This window comes from Pan paniscus, chromosome 16, assembly GCF_029289425.2.
Source record: "Pan paniscus chromosome 16, NHGRI_mPanPan1-v2.0_pri, whole genome shotgun sequence".
In the NCBI taxonomy this organism is placed as follows: Eukaryota; Metazoa; Chordata; class Mammalia; order Primates; family Hominidae; genus Pan; species Pan paniscus.
The window spans coordinates 63,756,090-63,781,351 of record NC_073265.2 but is presented as its reverse complement, the minus strand read 5'-3'; the positions used below and the strand labels follow the sequence as shown (position 1 = coordinate 63,781,351).

General features: G+C 46.3%; 1 protein-coding gene across 2 annotated transcripts in view; it reads right to left on the bottom strand.

The window, feature by feature from the left end:
• Positions 1-13,198, bottom strand: part of ARID3B (AT-rich interaction domain 3B) — a 59,191-nt gene extending 45,993 nt beyond the window's left edge. For both annotated transcript variants that reach the window (XM_014341544.4, XM_014341545.4), the window contains exons 1-2: positions 13,050-13,198; positions 9,864-10,519 (exon numbers count right to left, since the gene is read on the bottom strand). In XM_014341544.4, the coding sequence (XP_014197030.1) occupies positions 9,864-10,442 (579 nt within the window). In that variant the 5' untranslated portion in view covers positions 10,443-10,519; positions 13,050-13,198. The remainder of the gene's footprint in view (positions 1-9,863; positions 10,520-13,049) is intronic.
• Between the last annotated feature and the right edge of the window lie 12,064 nt (positions 13,199-25,262).

Below are 25,262 nucleotides of genomic sequence, written 5' to 3'. Positions count from 1 at the left end.
TTCCATGGAATACACAGTATTAAGAACACTAAACTATGGACTCTGGGTGATAATGATGTGTCAATGTAGGTTCATCAGTTATAACAAACATACTACTCTGGTGCAGGATTTTGACAGGAGGTTGTGCAGGTGTGGGAGGAGGAAGCATATGGGAAATCTCTGCACATTCTGCTCAATTTTGCTGTGAACCTGAAACTGATCTAAAAAAGTAAAATCTATTTTAAACAAACAAAATGGAAGGCCAGGCACAGTGGCTCATGCCTGTAACCCCAGCACTTTGGGAGACCAAGGAGGGTGAATTGCTTGAGCCTAGGAGTTCAAGACCAGCTTGGGCAACATGGTGAAACCCCACCTCTACAAAAAATAACAAAAGTTAGCTGGGTATGGTGGTGCATGCCGGTAGTCCCAAGGAGGGACTGTAATCCCTAGGAGGCCAAGGTGGGAGAATCAACCTGAGCCCAGGAGGTTGAGGCTGAGGTGAGCCATGATCATGCCACTGCACTCCAGCCTGGGCAACAGAGTGAGATCCTGTCTCAAAACAAAACAAAACAAAACAAAAGAAATGGAGCCTTTTGCATTTAAAAAGGAACAGAATAAACCATAGAAAGTGGAAGAAACCAGTATTTGAGTGCCTACCATGTGCCATCACTGTTGGGTGCTAGGGTACAATGATAAGCAAAACAAACACGGTCCCTGTCCTCTTGGAGCTTACCATCTAGAATAGAAATCAGATACCAAAGAAATAAACAAAAGAACTGTACAAATATAAAAGTATAATGTTCAATGACAGGGACATAACAGGAGGACCTGATCTACACTAAGAGTGAAGACAATGCCTTAGAGGAAGTGACGGTTAAAGGAGCGACCCGAAGGCTGAGTAAGTTTGCCTAGACAAGAGTGTTCTAAACAGAAGGACCAGCATATGCAAAGGTCAGGGTAACTGGAGCACAGTGATAGACCAAGAGATTGTCAAAGATAAGGCTGGATAAGTAGGCAAGGGTCAGATCATGCAGATTTTGGGTTTTATAATTCGAGCAACTGACATCATACTTGGAGGGCATTAACACAGTGACATAATCTGATTTGTTTTTTAGAAGATGGCTCTAGCTGCTGTGTAGAGCATGGATTAGAATGGGGGAGGGGGTGGGCACAGAAACCTGTTGAGAGCTATAGTGGTAGGTGGGTAGTCTGGACCAGGTAGGTGACGATGCAGAAGGCAGGAGTGGCAATATCTAGATACTTAGATGAGACAGCTGCTAAGACTTGGTGATGGACTAGACATAGGGAGTAAAAGAGCAGGAGGTATGAAAGACAGTCAACTCTAAGGTTTTGATATGAATAAGTGGACAGAAATGCCATTTACTGAGAAGGACAGTAAAGGAGGAAATAATTGTAGGGGAGTAGGTTGGAAATCAAGAGTTCAGTCTCACAGGTATTAAATTTGAGATGCTAGTAAAACGTCTCAACAGAAATGCCAAGCAGGGAGTTGGAGATACCTTAGACTAGAAATGTGGGCTCAAACAATATACACTGGAGTCCCACTGGCTTACAGATAGTATTTAAAGCCATGAGAGTGAAACTGCTCAGGGAGAACATACACAGAAGTAAGCTTAGGAGTAAACCCTGGGGAACTTAGCATTTCAGAGGCTGGACAGAAGAGAAACAGTTGAAGAGGTAAAGGAAAATAAACCGATCGGGTGCAGTGGCTCATGCATGTAATCCCCACACTCTGGGAGGCCGAAGTGGGAGGATTGCTTGCGTCCAGGAGTTTAAGACCAGCCTGGGGAACATGGTGAGACCCCATCTCACAAAAATAAAATTAGTCAGGAATAGTGATGCATGCCTGTAGTTCCAGTTACTCAGCAGGCTGAGGCAGGAGGATCACCTGAGCTCAAGAGGTCAAGGCTGCAGTGAGCTGTGTTTGTGCCACTGCACTCTAACCTGTGCAACAGAGTGAGACCCTGTCTAAAAAAGGAAGGAAGGAAGGAAGGCTGGCTGGGCACGGTGGCACACGCCTGCAATCCCAGCACTTTGGGAGGCCAAGGCGGGTGGATCACGAGGTCAGGAGATTGAGACCATCCTGGCTAACATAATGAAACCCCATCTCTATTAAAAATACAAAAAATTAGCTGGGCGTAGTGGCATGCGCCTGTCGTCCCAGCTACTTGAGAGGCTGAGGCAGGAGAATCGCTTGAACCCAGGAGGCGGAGATTGCAGTGAGCCAAGATCACGCCACAGCACTCTAGCCTGGGCGGCAGAGCGAGACTCCGTCTCAGAAAAAAAAAAAAAAAAAAAAGGAAAGAAAGAAAAAAGAAAAGGAAAAGAAAATAAGCATAAGCAGAATGAAGGACTACAGAAAGCAAAAGAAGAGAATATTCAAGGAGGGAGTGCTCTGTATTCAATAATGCTGAGAAATCAATGAGGTCAGGGAAGGCTGGGCTTAGCAACATGGAACTTCAGGGACATGGAAGAAACAGAGATCAGACTGGAGTATGCTGAGGAGTGAGTAGGAGGTGACAAATGGAAATAAAGAGTAAAACCAATTCCTTTGAGAAGCTTTGTTGCAAGGATGTGGGGGATAGTTAGGAATAGAAAAAAAGCTGGCAATAATGTGCAATCAAGAGGAAATTTTTTAAAAGTGGTCTCTCATTTCCTTGTTAACAACTGACTCAGGTAAAATTTAAGATTAAAGGTTTTTGTTGTTGTTTGCTTGTTTTTAAGTCTGACAGAGAGAAGATGCGTAAACGTGGAAAAGGCCTGGAAGAGAAGGAGCCCAAAGAGTCAGGAAATGGAGGGTTCACTGATGGAGCAAGTCCCTGGAAACCTGCGAGGGGATGGGATCTGGGACACATGTAGAGAAATTAGCCTCTGGTGAGAGGGTAAGGACCCAAGTCAAGTCAGTGATTGTGTATTTATAAGGACTTAGTATCTATAAAGCTTACTTCTACCTAAAGAACAATACACACATATCCCTATGCTAATACGGAAAGACACAGCTTCAGAAGCGCCATGGTTTAAGCTCACATAATCCTGAAAGGTTTCAGAGAACTTCAGAACACCAGAGTGTGGTCAGGGCTCTAGAAAACCTGAAAAGGAGTTGTTTTAGAGTAGTGGGTAGGATTTATGGAGCATCTTATCTACAAAGGTCATAAAGACTGAAAAATTATGATTGACCCTTCAACGTGGATTTGAACTGCCTGGGTCCACTTATATGTAAACTATTTTCAACCCAACTTGGATCAAAGACAAAATTTACGAGATGTGAAACCCATGTATATGGAAGACTGACTTTTAATGTATGTGGGTTCCACAGAGCTGACTGCAGGACTTGAATATGCTCAAATTTTGGTATATGTGGGGGTCTTGGAACCAATCCCCTGCATGTGAGGGACGACGGTAGCTTCAAAAAGGACTTAGGTGTTGATGACAATTCGCCCAAACCTTGCAAAGCTCTTTCACACTCATATTTTTCTTCCACCTTTGTAATATCCTTAAAATCACTTCCTGAGGATAGTGGGAGAGGATTATCATCCTCTGGAATAGAATGATGCATGGGTTCAGAGAGGCAGATTAGAACGCTTGTCCAAAGTACTAAAGCAAGCAAGCGGTGGAAGCAGGGTGTTTTTTCTTTTCCTTTTTTTTTTTTTGAGATGGAGTCTCGCTCTGTCACCCAGGCTGGAGTGCAGTGGTGTGATCTCAGCTTACTGCAAGTTCTGCCTCCCGGGTTCATGCCATTCTCCTCCCTCAGCCTCCCGAGTAGCTTGGGACCGCAGGCGCCTGCCACCACGCCCAGCTAATTTTTTTTTTTTTGTATTTTTAGTAGAGACGGAGATGATGTTTCACTGTGTTAGCCAAGATGGTCTTCATCTCCTGACCTCGTGATCCGCCTGCCTCCACCTCCCAAAGTGCTGGGATTACAGGTGTGAGCCACTGCGCCTGGCGGGAAGTAGGGTCTTAATCCACATCCTCTGGCTCCAAAACCAATGCTGATTTAATAATTAAATCTGTTACTAGGTAACAAGTCTGCCAAGTATTTACACTTTAACCTTTTGGGGTTAATGTCTACAAGGGCAACCAAGCTCTCTCATATATCACCAAAGATATCAAAGATATCATGGAGTGCTGGGCTGAAAGAATCACTGATAGAATCAAGTAAGAGATCTCAAGTTCTAGGCCCCAAACCTTTCCCAAGTGACAGTCTGTTCACCTAGATGACTAGAGGAAAGACATGAGCTCGGCATAGATATTGAAAGCAGAAGTCAAGAAAATTCAAGGCTGCCAAACTCCTCAGTTACTGAGACTGAAACACAAAGGAACAGAGTCTCTGGTGCTGTCTGACGATAGCGAAGCTTATGTTCTCTTTCTGGTTGCACAATCTAGAGCACGGTTTCTCAACCTTGGCACTACTGTTATTTTGGACCAGATAACTCTTTGCTGTTGGGGGGCTGTCCAGTGCATTATAGGATGTTTAGCAGCATCCCTAGTCTACCCACTAGATGCCCATAGCACACTGCCCCCTACTCCAGTCATGGCAATCAAAAATGTCTCCTGACATTGCCAAATGTCCCCTGGGAAGGGGCAGGGGTCACCTCTAATTGAGAACCACTCAACTAGATGGATTCCATTGTGACTGCAGAAGGCAAGGGCATGCAAGGTAGCTCTATAAAGAACACGAGGAAAGCCTACGAACATTTTCTTTTTTGGGCAATACTTTGCACAGTTTTTTTAAAAAGCCTCAAATGTTCCATAGTCATGCTGTATCTTTTCTTTTTCCCTTTTTTTTTTTTTTTTAACACCATCTCACTCTGTCATCCAAGCTGGAGTGCAAGTGGCATGATCTCGGCTCACTGCAACCTTCGCCTCCCAGGTTCAAGTGATTTTCCTGCCTCAGCCTGCCGAGTAGTTGGGACTACAGGCGTGTGCCACCACACCCAGCTAATGATAGTCATGCAGTATCTACCAAGAAAAGTAGGCCTATCCCGGCCGGGCGCAGTGGCTCACGCCTGTAATCCCAGCACTTTGGGAGGCCGAGGTGGGCGGATCACGAGGTCAGGAGATCGAGACCATGCTGGCTAACACGGTGAAACCCCGTCTCTACTAAAAATACAAAAAAATTAGCTGGGCGTGGTGGCGGGCACCTGTAGTCCCAGCTACTCAGGAGGCTGAGGCAGGAGAATGGCGTGAACCCCGGGGGGTGGAGCCTGCAGTGAGCCGAGATCATGCCACTGCACTCTAGCCTGGGTGACAGCGAGACACCGTCTAAAAAAAAAAGAAAAAAAAAAGAAAGAAAAGTAGGCCTAACCCAAGGGACTACACCTTAATTAGAGGGATGGCTTCTGGACACCAGTCAGTCAGTCATGGCATTAGAGGAAATGGACAGTAGTCTCCACTAATTGCCCAGCAGGAAGTCGCCTCTCACAGTAAGATGAGATTGATTTTGCTCATGGTTAATAGGCAAAAAAAAAAAAACCCCAAAAAACAAAAACAAACACGAAACTCCCTCTTCTCAAATCACATTCCCTTTGTCTCTCCCAGTGCCCATCTAACATGGCAATTCTTCCCATTTGCCATGGAGCTTCCTTTGCTTCTGTACTGCAGAAGTGCTTCTCCAACAAATTCAGAGAGAACCCACGCTGTCATGAGCTGACGGTGCCCCAAGCGGCTTGGAGGTGTTTGAAATTGGTAATACCCTGTCCTTGTTAACACATGTGATTAGCAAGCTTTAGGACGTTAGGAATTCTTTAATTGCAAATATTCTGAAATTAAACCCTTCCATCCTAGAAGGCAGTCACAAAACAAAATCTTGTACAACATGCTAGAAGGGGAAGGGTAGAGGAGGGGGCCAACATTTATTGTGCAATGGCTCCCAGTGCTTTCAACTGAATTGGCTGTGAATGTATGTTAAGCCCGTGGTTGGATCACAGCCACATGCAGTAACCAAAGCGACTGCCAAAGTATGCAGAAAATCGGACACATGCACCCTGGCCCCACATGCCTGCCAAGCCATCTTTCTTCTTTCTATTCTATCGAAGGGGGTCTACACCCTTCTAGTAACCTAGCTCTACCAGTGGGCTCAAGACAGACCCAGCCTGTACTGCTTGAACCACCTTCTACCAGAGGGGGAGAACACCACCCCCAAAAGGCCAGCAACATCCCCTAGTTGGCTGTATGATCTCCTTTGAGAAAAGGAACACTCAGTTCTTTGTCTGTTTTCTTGTTTTACAATTATTTACTCTGCCCATAGGAATCTGATGGGTTTTAGAACACTTGGCTCAATGGCGTTATCCATCTTCCCATCACTGTGGTGTCAGAGAATAATACCACACCTTAACAATCCAGGCCTTGAGAAGCAAATATTTTCTAAGAGTTTCTTCAAAGAGAATCCACGAAATAATTTTGACTTTACATGTTCTAAGTAAGGGATTTCAGATGCAAAGAATAATCTCTGGAACCCTTAAGCTTTCCCAGTTTCACTTTTCAGTTAGCAGATGCCTGTCCTCCCTTACCCCAAAATCTTGCAAAATACTTCTGAGTATTCCTGTTGGTTTGCCAAGCTATGCTATGCTGTAGACAAAATTAACTTTTTAAACTTTGGCATGTGAATGTTTGAAACAAAACTCTGTTTTAAAATATCTCTGCCATAGCAGACTGGGTGGCTGGGCTCCAGTAGACTCAGGACAGAATCAAATTATTGTAACCCAAGTTCGAATCCCCCTTGAGGTTCCCACACTGCCACCGCTAGACCTGAACTCCCTGAGGGAGAAACATGCCTTGTTTCATACAGCACAGGTCTGGCACAAAGAAGCCTCTGTAAAAGTTTGTTGTTCAAAAGAACAAGATGGACACTGTATCACATTAACAATAAGATCTGTGTCAGGGTGGGCGCGGTGGCTCACGCCTGTAATGCCAGCACTTTGGGAGGCCAGGACGGGCGGATCACTTGAGGTCAGGAGTTTGAGACCAGCCTGGCCAGCATGACGAAACCCTGTCTCTACTAAAAATACAAAAAAAAATAAAAATAAAAAAATAAATTAGCCAGGCATGGTAGCATATGCCTGTAATCTCAGCTGCTAGGGAGGGTGAGGCACGAAAATCACTTGAACTCAGGAGGCGGAGGTTGCAGGAAGCCGAGATCGCGCCACTGCACTCCAGCCTGGGCAACAGAGTGCGCTCTGTGTCGGGGGGGAGGGGGAAGGCGGGGGGGAAAGATCTGTGTCAATTGTAAAGGTCTTTGTAATTGTTGCTGGAGCAAGGGATATTCTATTTTTGCACTCCATTAAGTTTCATAAAGAAAAGATTTTGAACAACAAAACAAGCTAGTCTAATGATCTGTAATGGTTTCTATAGGCTCTCCCCAAGAATATTATTATTTTTGGCCCTTCTAAAATATACTAAAAAAAAAGTTTTAAAATCCCCAAGCATATGATTTACTCCTTTAAAATCAGGATTTATAGAAAAGGAGAGCACAGACCAAATCAATGTTAAAAATTAAAGGGGAAAAGGACGTGCACATCTGACGGTTTAAGTCATTGCTACCCACAGCCCCCCAGTTCAGTTCTTGATCTCCAAATCCTGGGGGAAGGTAAATTTCGGGTGAGGGATTATACCTCAGCTACTGTGGTATTTATAAAACATTTTGGCAGGTGCTCTGCCAAGCAGTCTATAATTAGTGAATATGCCTCAGAAACATAAAGTGAATGCAAAGAGTTTCAAATGCCAACAGCCAGCCCCCTGAATACTGAGCTACGTAGTCATAGGGCTGCCACCATCTAGATAACATGATGCTGGGTGCCCTGCCACGGTGCACACGTGTGCACATGCACACGCCAGTTCTGAAGAGTCTTTTTTTAAACCTCTAATGGCTTGACCTCAACACCTGCGACACTTCCTGAAGACAGACAGGCTCTGGAGCTCCACTTGTTCCTCGCATGCGGCTGCACTTTCTAGGAACGACCGCACACACGCAGACACTGGCCAGCTGCCAAGGCGGGGGCAGCCCAGCCGCCTCGGGCCTGAACTTTCCCAGCGCTGTCAGGGCAGGATCCTGCTATGAGCTGACTCAGCGGCCGGGTATGGAACTCTGCCAACCACACAGCAGTGCGGGGGCAGCCGGCAACTCACAGATGTTTTGCTAAACCAAAGCAATCAGTGGGAGGCGGGTCTGGGCTGGCGGCCAGGGTGCTGCTGTCGTGGAAGTTGGGATTCTCTGATTCTAGTCCTAGCTCTGCCACTATCTCCCTGGGTGATATGAGTGAAAACCTCTGTGTATCTCAGTACATCTCCCACTTCAGAGGCATGTCTGTGTGATGCAGGAGAGGATGGCACTGTTTACATAAAAGAGCTCCCCCGGGCACTATTACCTACCATGTGCCTGGCACTGGACAAGCTTTCACATGTGCTAGCTCCGTTAATCCTTACAACATCCATGGGAGGCAGTGGCACTCTTTTTACTTCACAGATGAGAAGACACAGGCTCAGAGCAATTCAGAGCCCTACTAAAAGATCACAAGGGCAATATTTGGAAGTGATGGGATTTGAATCCCACTGCTGGCTGCAAACACTATTGTTGTAAAACTCAGATCTACTGTACAGACCTCCTGATCCAAGATGTTTGATTTTTTGGGTTCCAAAGGACCTTTCTTATATGACTTCTCAGTTGCCCTGTGAAAACCCACAGCTTTTCACAAATGATTTCTAAACAGTACCACTGGATCACAAGAAGTGTGTGTGCTTCTGCAGGGTACCCATGAACTCCCTTACTAAGCACCAACAAGTCACTTAAGCTGGAACAACTTATCATCACTCCCATCCTTTGGGCGAGGAAAAACTATATTATGGGTCACAAAGAGAAGAGGCTTGGTTGAAAACAAAGATTCCCTAGGCTCCACCCTCCAAGATAATTCATTAGGACTCAGCAATCTGTATTTTTTAAAAAGCTCCCTAACTGACTCTGATGCTCAGCCATTTGGAAGTCACTTCAGCTTTCCTTGACTAAAAAGGAAATTTTGAGGTCTACCCTTCCCTGTTGTCAAGGGGATGATGTAAGAGTGAAATGAAATCATGTCTACAAGGCTCTTTGTTGGAAAATATATACAATGCAAGTGCTTCTGGTCAGCTGTGTTTAGCTCCAAAACAACCAACTGTCCTTAAAGAGGGTTAGCCTGGAGCTAAGAAACTGTCTTAGGCAAGAACTTTCTTTTACATTACTGTTAGAAACATTATTATTAGAAAAGCTGTAATTAGTCACACATCTCATTTTAGATATTCCTCACAACACTGTTGCAACTTCATCCTTCCTTTAACAAAGAAGATTGTATTGACATTCTTTCACATCAAACTTGGCAAAACCTATATTAAGAGTAACATACAGGCCAGGGGCGGTGGCTCATGCCTGTAATCCCAACACTTTGGGAGGCCGAGGCAGGCAGATCACGGGGTCAGGAGATCGAGACCATCTTGGCTAACATGGTGAAACCCCGTCTCTGCTAAAAATGCAAAAAATAAGCCAGGCATAGTGGCACGCGCCTATAGTCCCAGCTACTCAGGAGACTGAGGCAGGAGAATCGCTTGAACCTGGGAGGTGGAGGTTGCAGTGAGCCGAGATCATGCCACTGCACTCCAGCCTGGGTGACAGAGTGAGACTCCATGTCAAAAAAAAAAAAGAGTAACATATATTTCATTGCTTTAATGAAGAAAATAAATATTAAATAAGAAAAAAATCCAAAGTCTATTCATGTCTAGGCTGTTGGTCACCGAAGTGGGGTGAGAAGGCACAGACTGGCACAGCCCCTGACCCTGTCAGTCCATGACCCCTCTCCGACCTTCAGGAAGACCAAATGACCTACAATACCAGAAAGACTGACCTGCTTGAGCTGCTCATCCAGATTCCAGTTCGGCTGTCCTGCTGTGGAGACAGAAGGTGAGGCCTTGGAAGCATCTTTGGTATGGTCTTCTTTAGCTTGTTGTCCATGTGGTGGGAGCCCTGGTGCTGGAAGTAGATTGGACATGGGTGCCACTCTGGGATCTTGGCGAGCTACTTTCTGCACATGAAAATATTTTGAAGCAGCCTGGGTTTCTTTCTCAGCCACCTCTGCAACTTCATCATCCCCATCCTCATCTTCCAAACCTCCGTCCTCTTCCTCAGGCTCTGAGTTCATGTTGCCCCGTTCAAACACTTGGGCCACTGCTGCGGTGGGTGGAACTCTGGCTAAGGGACCTAAGGGAGTGCTGCCAGAAGGTCTCCCAGCTGTGGCGGAAAGGAGAGTCGGCTGTGTGACCAGCTTTTGGGCATACAAGAACTGGGCTTCTCTCATCTGCTGGCCCTGCTTCTCTCTGGCATCCATCTGCAGAGGAGCCAGGTGTGGCTGCTTCTGTTGCTGCTGCTGTTGCTGCTGCTGCTGCTGCCGCTGCTGTTGCTGCTGCTGCTGCTGAAGTGGCTCCATTTTTGCCTCAAGCTTCACCCACAGAGTGGCATGACTCTGAACCTGGGCACAGCCCACCAGGCACACCGGGTCTAAACCTTAGTGATTAACAGAAACCACAAAGAAGGAGGGGGAAAAAACAACCATGTAAAACAGGTATAAAAAGGTTTCCTTTTCTCCAGTAGAGGGCCATGAGTTCCGAACGCTAAACATATGCTCCTAAACCTGAGTTTTAAGATGAGTGAGTGGTGGGGGTTTCGTGGGTGGGTAGGAAAAGGTGGGAAGAAGAGAAACAGGATCTAAGAGGGGAAATAGGGAATGAATTTCAGTAGTAGTAGCAGGCTTTAAAAGAAGTACATCCAGCCAATATCTAGTCTGCTAACGTGTTCTGATCTCTCTTCCTCTACATTATCAAACATTAATCTGTTACTGAACTAATGTTACTGAACATTAATTACTGAAAAGGTAACTGGGTTTGCACTGTAGCAGAAGCATAATTATGCAAACAACAATAATAAAGGAAAAGAAGGACCTGCCTGCAAAGGAGAGAGTATGTTCCCAACCCACAGGAGAAAGATATCACCTCTAAGCTAGACACAGAACTATCAGGCAGACAGTTTTACTCTCATAGAAAAAGCAAGACCAAGCAAGCTACTCTTGGGTCTAAGCTTTTCAAATTTCCCTGATCAAATTGCCAGCCTGCTTGTTGAGTGGACTGAGCCATACTAACTGGACATTATAGCCTCAAAAAGAATCCAATTTCAACAACATGAAAGAAACATGCAAGGAGGCAAGAGTCTCAAATTGCAATCGTCACTCAAAAGCAAACGGGGGAATTCCTCTGGAGATTTTAAAGTTAATTAATTTGAAACAGATATCAACATTGTCTGAACAACAAGTTAATGCTGCTTCTTTTTTATAAACAGCCAAGTAAATCTCTTCACATCCCCTTTCTTTCTGATTCATTTCTATTATGATATTCTCTGACAAACACAAAAAGAAAAGTCTTTCGGGCCAAAAGCATTCTGGGGGCAGGTTTATCTGCATTCTTACCAATCAGTCTCCAAACACACATCACTTTCACACCCTCTTCTCCTTTTACTCCCCCACCTCTCCCCTGCAGGCCCTCACCCCCAACAAACTTCACTTGAGTTATGTTTCTTCAGCAAGTCTCCATAACTGAATGGATTACTATGCAAGGGCAATTTTAGGTGAACAGGACTTGCAACATGGCGTACAATTTTGTCATCACATGAAAGAAGCTGCACTGCACATGTTGGGACTTGATATCTGCATTGTTCCAGTGTTTTAGGATTGGGTCGAAAGACAAAAAACAAAGTGTCTTTAGCATCTTCAAAAATTCACGGAGAAGTAATCACATCTTTAGCAATAAAAACTGCTTGGATTTAAGATTTTTTCCAGGTTAGAGTAAAAAAGGGTACAATTTTTAAAGCTAGGCCAATTAGTAGAGATTAAAAATTCTCATTATCTGTTTATCTTATAGCCCTGTTTGTGCCTTTTGTGTTCTGTGAAAGATTCGCATTCCAATTTGCCTCTTACTGCCTTTACTTCCTCTCTTGGCACTTTAGAAAGTGTGAGTTACGCTTGCAGCAATACTTTCATTCTGCTTTAGCTCTTCTTACAGTGTAAAAAAGCATGACAAGATTTACATCCACATTAAATTCAGTTGGCAAAAGTGTTCATTTAAAATGAAAACAATTTGGGTCAAAGAAAATTACAGAATAAAGCAAATAATTCGGTGTTCATTTTAAATGTCCTCATAGTCATTACAGTCAATCAATCACGATCGGAATAACTTCTCAACCAAGTCCTGCCAGTCACTGAACAACTGCTTCTTGTCTTGTGGCACCATCTTCTCTGAATGCTGTCCCCAGCAGAGGGGGAGGTGTCCCTCCCACAGCCTCTTATAGTAAGACTGAGATGACTCAGTTCTACAACTCAATACACACACCCTCCCCCAAAGAGCCCATTTTCCCGCAGTCCCTAAGCAGCCAGCGATCCAAACAATGCCACCTGCCTACATTTGGAGAACTTATGTCTCAAATCTAAACCTCTTCATCCCTTCACACGGGCCCCTCCCCCATTTCCCCTAAAGTTCCCGGACCACCAAGCCGGGTACAACGGACTACCTGCAGCTTTGAACCCGGCCTGCTGACCATTCCCCTGCTTTTGCTGCCGGATTCTTTTGGCCCCGGGCCCCTGTAAGCCCCACAGCCCACCTTCCCGGTCACCCCTGCACGCCTCCCCCCATTCTTTATTCACCTCCCCCCATTCAGCCCTATCACTTTTACCTCTACCAACCCTCCCAGCCAATCCGCTGGCTCTTTTCCGATGGCCCCCGCCCCACCTATCTGCGCGCCCACTCAGCTCCAGGGCCCCTCACCCTTCTCATCGCTTTATCTCAAACGCTTTATCTGAAATGCCCTAATGGGCACAGGGCGCTCGGGGCTCCCGCGGCGCTCTCACTTTCCTTCGCGGTCTCCGCGCCCCCGACCCGCGCATTCCCCTCTCTCTCTACACCTGCCTCGGCTCCTGGCCTCGGCCCCTCCACCTGTCGCAGCCTCCTCTCCCGCCATGCCTGAGGGAGCCCGGACCCGCGCCACTTACCTGTGCGGGGCACTCCGGGTTTTCGGGCGGCGGAGGAGGCGGCCGCTCAGGCCCCGGCGCGGCAGCTGCGTCTCGGACTCCTCCGCAGCCGGGGGCCACAGCCGGGGCGGGGCCCGCACCGGAAGCGGCGCCGCGGGGCTGGACCGCCGGCCAGGGGCGGGGGCGGGGCCACAGGGGGCGGGGCGGGACCGAAGCCGGAAGCGGCTAAAAAGGGACCGGGGGGCGGGGGGGGTGGGAGTGGGACGAGGCGGAAGTGACTCCTACGGACCGCGCAGCCCGACTGAGTTGTGGGAGGAAGCGAATGGAAGCGAGCGGAAGCCTCGGCCAATGGCAAAGTGCGGACACAGAGGGGTTCCGGTGTAAGCACTTCCGCGGGGAGTTGAAAAGAGCTGGGCGGGAGATCGTGTTCTCCGAGCGTTTTCTATTGCGGAGGTTGGTGTGGCTTGGGCGGTTGGCTGGGAGGAAAGTAACTAAAGAGCAGAGGAGTGTAGGGTTTGCCGTCGCTTCGGTCCCCTCCTCAATCTCCTGCCTTCAAGCCGGTCTTCCTCAGAGGTTCTCGTGTTTAGATCAGCTTGTCTCTAAACTTCTCCGCTCCTTCCTGGGACAGAGACCTGGCTGTCCCGAGAATGTTGCGTCCCTTGAAACTTTCTCACATGAATTAGTATTCTCAGGTCTCAGTTTGCAGAGGTCGGGATTATGTGCCAGGTGCTGTCACCTCTTGTAAAAACACTTGCTTCTTCAGCCCTTCCCCTTAGACTCTGTCACCTACTTCACCCCGTTTGGAGATAATCTGCCGATCTGTGTATCCAGCTCCTTGTCTGTCTCCCGTCTGACCATCTTTGATAATTTCAGAGCCTATGTGGCCAACCCATTCAACATCGGGCCTCGTCTTTAGCGACCCTTATATCAGCCTCCCAATCCCAGTTAAAACCTGGACCTTGTCCCTCCAAACGCTATCGCGTTACGACTCAGTAATTTGAACAACCCTCTTTTCAACCACAGCCTGCTATTCTCTCAGCTTGACTACTTTTGAATTATAGGCCTGATGCAGTAGCTCACGCCTGTAATTTCAGCACTTTGGAAGGCTGAGGCAGGCGAATCTCTTGGGCCCAGTAGTTGGAGAGCAGCCTGGGCAACAAGGCGATACCCCATCTCTACAAAAAATACAAAGTTTAATGAGGCGTTTTGGCGCATGCCTGTGGTCCCATCTACTCGGGAGGCTGAGGTGGGAGATCACCTGAGCCCAGGAGAGGCGGAGGTTGCAGTGAGCCATGATTGTGCCACTGCACTCCAGCCTGGGTGACAGAGACACTGTTCCCCCCCCCCCAAAAAAAATAGAATTACAGCATAACTGTTATTACTGTTATTTCACTTTTTTTTTTAGAAGGAGTCTTGCTCTGTCGCCCAGGCTGGAGTGCAGTGGCGCAATCTCAGCTCACTGCAACCTCCGCCTCCTGGGTTCAAGCAATTCTACTGCCTCAGCCTCTCGAGTAGCTAGGATTACAGGTGTGCGCCACCAAGCCAGCTAATTTTTGCATTTTTAGTAGAGACAGGTTTCGCCATGTTGGCCAGGCTGGTCTCGAAGTCCTGAACTCAGGTGATCCGCTCGCCTCGGCCTCCCATAGTGCTGGGATTACAGGCGTAAGCCACTGCACCCGGCCTGTTCTTTCACTTTATCAGAGCAGAGCATCTAATCGGTTGAAAGCCTCTACTTTATCTCTTATACATTAATCCCCTCTTCACTTCCCTCCTTATCCATTTTAGATTCAGTGGTACATTAATATAGTCCTGCCCCTACTTAATCTTAATCCCACCACAACACTCCTTTTTCCCCAACGAAATCCCTCACCCTGGATGGACCTATGTGTTTCTCCTTGCTTGTACCTTGTCATAGAAAGTTGTCCTGTTGCTGGGCGCGGTGGCTCATGCCTGTAATCCCAACACTTTGGGAGGCCGAGGTGGGCGGATCACGAGGTCAGGAGTTAGAAACCAGCCTGGCCAATATGGTGAAACCCCGTCTCTACTAAAAATACAAAAATTAGCTGGGTGTGGTGGTGCATGCCTGTAGTCCTAGCTACTGGGGAGGCTGAGGCAGAAGAATCGCTTGAACCTGGAGGACGGAGGTTGCAGTGAGCCGAGATCACGCCACTGCACTCCAGTCTGGGTGACAGAGCAAGATTTCATCTCAAAAACAAAAAAATTGTCCTGTTGAGGCCGAGCACGATGGCTCATGCCTGTAATCCCAGCACTTTGGGAGTCCGAGGCGGGTGGATCACCTGAGGTCAGGAGTTTGAGACCAGCCTGACCAACATGGTGAAACCCTGTCTACTAAAAATACAAAAATTAGCCGGGCGTGGTGGTGAAGACCTGTAATCCCTGCTACTCCAGAGGCTGAGGCAGGAGAGCTTGAACCTGAGAGGCAGAGGTTGCAGTGAGCTGAGATTGCATCATTGCACTCCAGCCTGGGCAACAAGAGCAAAGCTCCACCTCAAAAAAAGAAAAAGTGTCCTGCTGAACAGATTGGCATCATTACATTAATAAAGACCAACTTTAAATGGACTGTGGGTCAGATGCGGTGGCTCACACCTGTAATCCCAGCACTTTGGGAGGCTGAGGTGGGTGGATCATGAGGTCAGGAGTTCGAGACCAGCCTGGCCAACATTGTGAAACCCCGTCTCTATTAAAAATACAAAAATTAGCTGAGCGCAGTGGCAAGCACTTGTAATCCCAGCTACTTTGGAGGCTGAGGCAGAAGAATTGCTTGAACCCGGGAGGTGGAGTTTGCACTGAGCTGAGATCGCGCCACTGCACTCCAGCCGGGGTGACGGAGCAAGACTCCGTCTCAAAAAAAAAAAGGACTGTGAACTGTGACTAGAAATTTCATTATATTTTTCTAGTCAACTTGCTCTCCATGATCTCTACAAATCTCTGACCTATACCCTTACCACTTCCCCTGACTTCCTTATCATGTAAGTAACAGAAAATGTAGAATGTCCTGAAATCGAGAAACCTACTTACTTGCCTTCCCATCCTGTCCTTACCTCCTATTTATTCAATCAAAAATATTCATTCAACTCCCACTATATGCCAGACCAGGCACTCATGTAGGTGCTTACTGAGAAATGGACAAAACAAATTCCCTGCTCGCAAGGATCTTTACTAGTTCGAGGAGAGAAAACAAGTATGTAATGTCAGGGATATATGCTAAGAAAAACAAAGCAGGGTAGGGATTAGACAGTGGTGTCAGGTAGCTGCTATTTTAGATGTTAGTCAGAGAAGAATTTATAAGGAGCCCTTAAGCAGAAACTGGACTTGACTTAATGGGTGTGAGCCATGTAGATATCTAGGGGGAGAGTGTTCCAGGCAGAGGAGACAGCAAATTCAAATGCCCTGAGGCAGGAGCCTGCTTGAGGTGCTATGGGAATAGCAAGGAGATCACTATGTTGATTCAGAGTGAGTGATGGGGAGAGTGCTAAGAGACCAGATAAAAAAGGTAGCTGGGGCCTTACCATGCAGGGCCTTCTCAATTATGGCAACAATTTTGCCGGTCACCACTGAAAGCCCTGGAGAGTTCTGAACACAAGAGCGACTTGATCAGATTTATATCTCTAAAGGGATCATTCTAGCTGTTGTGTTGAGAATAGACTATGAGGGTAAGGGGTAAGAGTAGAAGCACTAATCTTGGCAGAAGATGATGGTGGCCTGAACTAAGTAACAGCAGTGGAGGTAGTGGTAAGTGGTTAGATTCCACCTGTATTTTGAAAGTGGAGCTGGCTGAGCGAGTCAGTGAGCACAGTGGCTCATACCTGTAATCCCAACACTATGGGAGGCTGAGACGGGTGGATCGCTTGAGCCTAGGAGTTCGAGAACAGCCTGGGCAACATGGTGAAACTCCGTCTCTATCAGTAAATACAAAAATCAGCCAGGTGCGATGGTGTGTGCCTGTAGTCCCAGCTAGTCAGGGCTGAGATGGGAGGATGGCTTGAGCCCAGGAGATGGAGGCTGTAGTGAGCCATGATCATGCCACTGCACTCCAGCCTGGGCAACAGAGAGAGACCCTGTCTCAAAAAAAATAACTAAATAAAAAGATAAGAAAGTGGAACCACTAAGATTTGCTGATGGATTGGTTGTATAGGCTAGAGAAGAGAGTGAAGGATGATGCCAAGGTTTTTGGCCCAAGTAATTGTTAGAATAATGGTATCATTTGCTGACCTAAGGAATACCAGCAGAAGCCAACACCAATGGAATATTAGCAATAAAAAGAATAAAGTATTGATATACACAACAAGTAGGCATTATAACTACATAATAATGAAAGGATTATGCCAAGTAAACTAAGTCAGTCTCAAATGACACACATACAAATATTGAAATTATAGTTTGGAGAGTAAGTCAGTGATTGCCAGGAGCTAAGGGGGTGGAGGGAATGACTAAAGAGATAGCAAAAAGGAGGGTTTTAGGGTGATGGAACTCTTTTGAATCCTGATTTTGGTAGTAGTTACTTCAATCTGTACATGTGTTAAAATCCATAGGACTGTATATAACAAAAATAAAGTCAATTTTATTGTATGAAGTTTTTTTCTTAAAAGCCAAACTCCAGGCTGGGTGCAGTGGCTCATGCCTGTAACCTCAGCACTTTGGGAGGTCGAGGCGGGCAGATCACTTGAGGTCAGGAGTTCCAGACCAGCCTGGCCAACATGGTGAAATCTCGTCTCTACTGAAAATACAAAAATTAGCCAGACATGCCGGCAGTTGGCTGTAATCCCAGCTACTCAGAAGGCTGAGGCAGGAGTATCTCTTGAAGCCGGGAGGCAGAGGTTGCAGTGAGCCAAGATGGTGCCACTGCACTCCAGCCTGAGCAACAAGAGCGAAAACTCCGTCTAAAAACAAAAAAGCCAAACTCCATAGCTGTTCAAGTTTCCCTTCACAATTCTTAGGGATCTCCCTTTAACCTCTTGCAATGTTGGATCCTTTCATTAGTATTCAAGCAAACTCTAGTTTCACTCATCTTTTGCTTTCAAAAGAAGAAGGAAGAAAAAGCCTTTCCCTCAATCCCACATTCTGTTGACTAAAGCCTTATCTCACTAATTCCCCTTCCTGGCAAAACTTCTAGAGTTACTGTCTTCACTACAGCTCAAGTGATCGGATCTTTCTCCTTAAAATGCTCTATGGCTTCGCATTGCTCTTGGGATCGAGTCCTAAATTCCTTTATGTGGCCTACGGGGCCCTAAGAAGATCTAGCTTCTTGCCTACCTCTTCAGTTTTATCTCTGTCTCAAGGTATAGAAAAGGTCCTAGGAAAGTGGCCCTACTAGTTGACCTCAGTAGCTGAAACAGAAAAGCATGCTCCTCCCATCACAGAAATATGATATAAGTAACAGAAAATGTAGAATGCCCTGAAACCTAGATGATTAAACCCTGAGATACGTGCCCATTCATGTTACAAGGAATATCATTTAATCTCTACTTTAGCTTCTAAAGTGTAGTGGGTTGAACAGAATAGCCACAGTGTTTTTCAGCTTCTCCAATGCAGAGGTGGAGTCTGTTTCTCCATTCACTGAATCTAGGCTTGGCCGTGTGACTTGCTTTGTCCTGTAAGACACTGGCAAATGTAAAGCAAGAAGTGTCTTGAGAAGTGATTACAACAGGGGCTCTTTTTCTCTTGCTGCTGTGACCTCTTCCACTACCACGAGGATAACTCCTACTAACCTAATGGATGATGACAGACACATAGTCATCACCCCATCTGCAATCTGACCAACTGCCAGACATGTATGAGTGTGGCCCCTTAGACCAGCTAGCCTGCCAGCAACCACCAGACATATGAACAAGAGCATTCTAGACCATCCAGGCCCAGCTAAGCTGGCCCAGACCAGAAGACTTCCCCAGCAAACCCACAGACTGATGAAAAAGAATAAATGCTTATTGTTTAAGAGTGAAACCAGTAAGTTTTGAGGTAGTTTGTTCTGCAATAAAAACTGAAACACAAAGCATGTCTTTGCATCTCTCAGGATGGATTTGTTTGGTGTACTTCTTGGAGTGCCTGAAGCCAACATGCATCAGCTTCACAGAGCTGGCCTATGTTACCTTAAGTTATCTCATCAGATTTCTCGTAGTTTTGCTGATTTATAGCAAAACATATTTAAGGCTTAATAATACACATCAAGTCTCTTGTTATTTCACTTGTTCAGTGAAGGTAATTTTATTTGCAAGGTTTTCATTCATTTTATTACTTTTTTTTTTTTTTTTTTAATTGAGCCGGGTCTCACTGTACTACCCAGACTGGTCTTGAACTCCTGGGCTCAGGCGATCCTCCTGTGTCAGCCTCGAGGTCTCACTGTGTTACCCAGGCTGGTGCGGAACTCTTGGGCTCAAGCAGTCCTCCTGCATCAGCCTCCCAAAGTGCCGGGATTACAGGCACAAACAACTGTGCCAAGACTTGTTACTTTTTTTTTTTTTTTTTTTTTTTTTTTGAGACAGGGTCTCGCTCTTTCACCCAGGCTGGAGTGCAGTGACATGATCTCAGCTCACTGCAGCCTCTGCCTCCCAGGCTCAAGCGGTCCTCCTACCTTAGCCTCCCGAGCAGCTGGGACCACAGGTGTGCACCATCACGCCCAGCTAATTTTTGTATTTTTTGTAGAGATGTGGTTTCACCCTGTTGCCCAGGCTGGTCTTGAACTCCTGGACTCAAGTGATCCTCCTGCTTTGTCCTCCCAAAGTGTTGGGATTACAAGCGTGAGCCATTGTGCCTGGCCCTTGTTACTCTTCTTTTTTTTTTTGAGACAGTCTCACTCTGTCACCCAGGCTGGAGTGCAGTGGTGTGATCTCAGCTCACTGCAAGCTCCGCTTCCTGGGTTCATGCCATTCTCCTGCCTCAGCCTCCCCAGTAGCTGGGACTACAGGCACCCGCCACCAAGCCCGGCTAATTTTTTTTTGTATTTTTAGTAAAGACAGGATTTCACTGTGTTAGCCAGGATGGTCTCGATCTCCTGACCTCGTGATTCGCCCGTCTTGGCGTCCCAAAGTGCTGGGATTACAGGTGTGAGCCACTGTGCCCAGCCCTTGTTACTCTTTTTTTAAAACAAAGGTTAAGGCCAGGCTCGGTGCCTCTTGCCTATAATTTTATCACTTTGAGAGGCCTAGATGGGAAGATCACTTGAGGCCAGGCATTCAAGTTCAGCCTGGGCAACATAGCAAGACCCTGTCTGTACAAAAAGGTTTTTTTTTTTTTTTTTTTTTTTTTTTTTTGAGACAAAGCCTCATTCTTGTCCCCCAGGCTGGTGTGCAATAGCCTGATCTCAGCTCACTGCAACCTCCGCCTCCTGGGTTCAAGTGATTCTCCTGCCTCAGCCTCCTGAGTAATGGGGATTACAGGCACCTACCACCATGCCTGGCTAATTTTTGTATTTTTATTAGAGATGGGGTTTCACCATGTTGGCCAGGCTGGTCTCGAACTCCTGGCCTTAGATGATCCGCCCGCCTCGGCTTCCCAAAGTGCTGGGATTACAGGCGTGAGCCACTGCACATGGCCTGAAAAAAAAATTTTTTTTTTTTTTGAGACAGAGTCTCACTGTGTCACCCAGGCTGGAGTGCAGTGGCGCAATCTCTGCTCACTGCAACCTCCGCTTCCTGGGTTCAAGCAATTTTTCTGTCTCTGCCTCCTGAGTAGCTGGAATTACAGGCACCCGCCACCACACCCAGCTATTTTTTGTATTTTTAGTAGAGATGGGGTTTCACGATGTTGGCCAGGCTGGTCTCGAACTCCTCACCTCAAGTGATCCACCTGCCTCGGCCTCTCAAAGTGCTGGAATTATAGACATGAGCCAGCGTGCCCAGCCTCAAAAAAGTTTTTAAAAACTGCCAGGAATGGTGGTGCATGCCTGTAGTCCTGGCTACTCTGATGGGAAGCTGAGGCAGGATCACTTGAGCAGTGAGCTATGATCATGCCACTGCACTCCAGCCTGGGCAATAGAATGAGACCTTGTCTCAAAAAACAAAAAAAAGGTTAAGTTGTATAAACATTGGACGTCATTTTTTACTTATGTTTTGTATGTTTAGTCTTTTTTTTTTTTTAGACGGAGTTTCGCTCTTGTTGCCCGGGCTGGAGTGCAATGGCGGGATCTCGGCTCACCATAACCTCTGCCCTCCCGGGTTCAAGCGATTCCCCTTGAGTAGCTGGGATTACAGGCATGTGCCACCAGGCCTGGCTAATTTTGTATTTTTAGTAGAATCAGGATTTCTCCATGTTGGTCAGGCTGGTCGCGAACTCCCAGCCGCCTGGCCGTATATATCTTTTTTTTTTGAGACGGAGTCTTTCTCTGTCGATCTCAGCTCATTGCAACGTCCACCTTCCGGGTCCTGCCTCAGCCTCCCGAGTAGCTGGGATTACAGGAGTGCACCACCACACCCGGCTAATTTTTTTTTTTTTTTTTTTTTGAGACAGAATTTCACTCTGTCACCCAGGTTGGAGTGCAGTGGTGCGATCTTGGCTTACTGCAACCTCCGTCTCCTGGGTTCAAGCAATTCCCCTACCTCAGCCTCCCGAGTAGCTGGGATTACAGGTGCCCACCACCACACCCAGCTAATTTTTGCATTTTTAGTAGAGACAGTGTTTCACCACGTTGGCCAGGCTGGTCTCAAATTCCTGACTTCAGTGATCCGCCTGCCTTGGCCTCCCAAAGTACTGGGATAGGCCTGACCTTTTTTTTTTTTTTGAGATGGAGTCGCGCTCTGTCGCCCAGGCTGCCAGGCTGGAGTGCAGTGGCACAATCTCGGCTCACTGCTACCTCCGCCTCCCAGGTTCAAGTGATTCTTCTGCTTCAGTCTTCCAAGTAGCTGGGACTACAGGTGGGCGCCACCACGCCCAGCTAATTTTTTTTTTTTTTTTTTTGTATTTTTAGTAGAGATGGGGTTTCAGCATATTGGCCAGGCTGGTCTCGAACTTCTGACCTTGGGATCTGCCCGCCTTGGCCTCCCAAAATGCTGGGATTACAGGCGTGAACTACCGTGCCTGACCAATTTTTTTTTTTTGTATTTTTAGTAGAGATAGGGTTTCGCCATGTTGGCCAGAGTGGTCTTGAACTCCTGACCTCAAGTGATCCACCTGCCTTGGCATCTCAAAGTGCTGGGATTACAAGTGTGAGCCACTGAGCCTGGCCTAAATTTACTCTTAAATGTACAGTGCATAAAAGCTAAGAAACAACGGGTAAATGGCCATATTATGGGATAATAATCTCGTAACTAATGAGATCATAACTAATGAAGGAAAAATGCCTTTAGTTTTGTTTATGATAGCCAGTGTAATTGTTGATGTAATTGTGTCTGTCTTAATGAGATTTGATGTTTTAGCATGAGTGGGTGTTAATTTTGGGACGCTGTGCACATATAAAATGTTTTCCCATTGAAATTAAGTACTTGATTACATTTTCAACTTGAATTGCCCCACAAGAGGTTTTTTAGGATTAACTACCCCAGGAAGGCAGGAAAGGACTGTTCTGTAGTCACTGTACCTTTTACTGTCATGGAAAATTAAAATGAAACCAGATGATTAAGGTTTCCACTTGTCCTGAGATGAAGGTGTAGCCTGAGGAGCCTCTATTAGCATGTGTAAAGCCTCTGCTGAGTAAATGGTATTAACTTGTGTAAAGAAAGAATGTGACTAGGGGGCCCAGCAAGGAGGTATATCAAGTCAACACATTCCTGAGGGTATCTCTCTAGCTGTGGTGGTGGATGCGTCAGTAACGTATCTGCAGCCTGAGTGGGCTTTCAGTGTGTTTTCCTGTGGGTAGGGGATACGACCATCAGGCTGACTACTGGGTGTCCTCTTTCATAGAACTGTTTGTATTTTAAGTCAGACACTTGGTATTTGGTGTCTGGTGACCTGGGTTATGTGATGTGTCAGCCTCCACTAACCACTAAACCCTGGGGAAATGCCAGTACCTAGTTACTGAGGCTCAAAGGTAAACTTTGAAAACTTTTTCAGAGTAACAAGCCCACCTGGCAGTGGGCAGACCAACATTCCCCTGAAGATAGCTGCTCTCTTGCCACATTCTCTTTCCACATGCCTTCACCACAAAGGTCTTCTCCAGCCTGGGACTCCGATTTGCCAACATGCTGATGAACTGACTTGACTACATTGTTCTGTCTCTCACCTGTGAATGGAAGAGGTTAGACCTCTAAGGCAAGCAAAAAGGCCAATCCCAGAGTGACTCATCTTTGAAAATATTGGATTGTCTCACTCTCCCTGATACTTAATTAAAAGCCATCTTTGCAAAGCACCATCCAATTTCTGTAGTGGCCCCAGCGCTCAGTAGTCCCAGAGACTGTCAGAGCAAAAGGGAGCAGGAGGCAATTCAAGCCATCTGTCCTAGAATAGGACACCTGGTCACAGGCCTGTGCCTCTGGTCAGGGCTCTTTGGGAGCCATCTGGCCCTCCATCCCACAGAGCTGTGCTGAGCCAGACTCTGTCAAGTATTGGTGAAACTAAGAGGAGAGGGTACACAAGCCAAAGTTAGCCTGGCAGTGAGCTTGACTGGGAGAGTTGCAGGGCCAACCGATTCTCATAAATGTGTCCACAGATACCTACACAGGTGTCTCAAAAAAATACATAAATAAAATAAAATAAAGGAAGCTAATTATACTATAATGGGAGTTTTCAGAATTTTAGTAAGGTGAAATCTATGAAATGCCAGAAAGGTTAAAAAGCTTGTCTACTTCAGGCCTTTGCTTTCTGCTTTATGGCAAGAGCACATGTTGAATATTTAGATTAATTCAAACCAACCTCAACACAAATTTTTAACCCTGATGCAATTTCGGGGAACAATAGTTAACATCATTTAGGAATATAATTTAGAACCCTCACCTTTAAAAATGGAGCCAGATTTTCAATCTCTCTAATTAAAGTGAAAGTTTGATTTCCTAATGCTTATAACTGTACTGAGATTGTGTTGGAAGAGAAGAGATTGATTAGAAAGCTAACTGATCTAATGTCCTCCTGACCAATTCCCTTTCATCTCTCTCTCTCCCCACAAAAAGGGACAAAAAGCTTAACACTGTGGTCATCCAGCAGCCAGTCATTTCCTAATATGGACAGTACAGTCCTTCAGTTTCACTTCCAGAAGCCAAGTACTAGGAGAATAGTTTTTACATTTGTGTATGTTTCTTACACCTCTTTCCCTTCTCAGTCCCAAGAGAGAAGCCTCTGTGTTGCTTGCTTTAACGTTAATGATGATGTCTGCAATGACTGTATTTCCTGAACCTACAGTATGGGATCAGCTCCAACACGTCACCCTAATGTTTGATTACAAGATTTAAATGAATAATCACAAAATTTGAGGCCGGGCGCGGTGGCCCACGCCTGTAATCTCAGCACTTTGGGAGGCCAAGGCTGGCAGATCATTTGAGGTCAGGAATTCGAGACCAGCCTGGCCAACATGGTGAAACCCTGTCTCGACTAAAAATACAAAAATTAGCTGGGCGTAGTGGCAGATGCCTGTAGTCCCAGCTACTTGGGAGGCTGAAGCAGGAGAATCGTTTGAGCCCCAGAGGCAGAGGTTGCAGTGAGCCGAGATTGCGCCACTGCAGTCCAGCCTGGGCAACAGAGTGAGACTCCCTTAAAAAAAAAAAGAACCACAAAATTTGAAGAATCCCTCTTTATTAAAAATGAATGGTTACCAAAAAAAATGACTAAAGGTATTAAAAATAATGAAGTCGATATACTTCTACTGACTGAGAAGATGTCAGCAGTACAATTTAAAGAGAAATTAGCAGCCAGGTGTGGCGGCTCACGCCTGTAATCCCAGCACTTTGGGATCGGAGGCAGGCGAATCATGAGGTCAGAGGTTCAAGAACAGCCTGGCCAACATGGTGAAACCCCATCTCTAATAAAAATACAAAAATTAGCTGGGAGTGGTGGCAGGCGCCTATAATCCCAGCTACTTGGGAGGCTGAGGCAGGAGAATTGCTTGAAGCCGGGAATTTGCAGTGAGCTGAGATCACACCATTGCACTCCAGCCTGGGCAACAGAGCCAGATTCTGTCTCAAAAAAAAAAAAAAGGAAAAGAAAAGAAAAGAAATTGGCAGGCTGGGAGAGGTGGTTCACGCCTGTAATACCAACACTTTCAGAGGCTGAGGCGAAAGGATCACCTGAGCCCAGGAATTGGAGATTAGCCTAGGCAACATAGCGTGACCCCCATCTCTATAAAAAAAAAGTTTT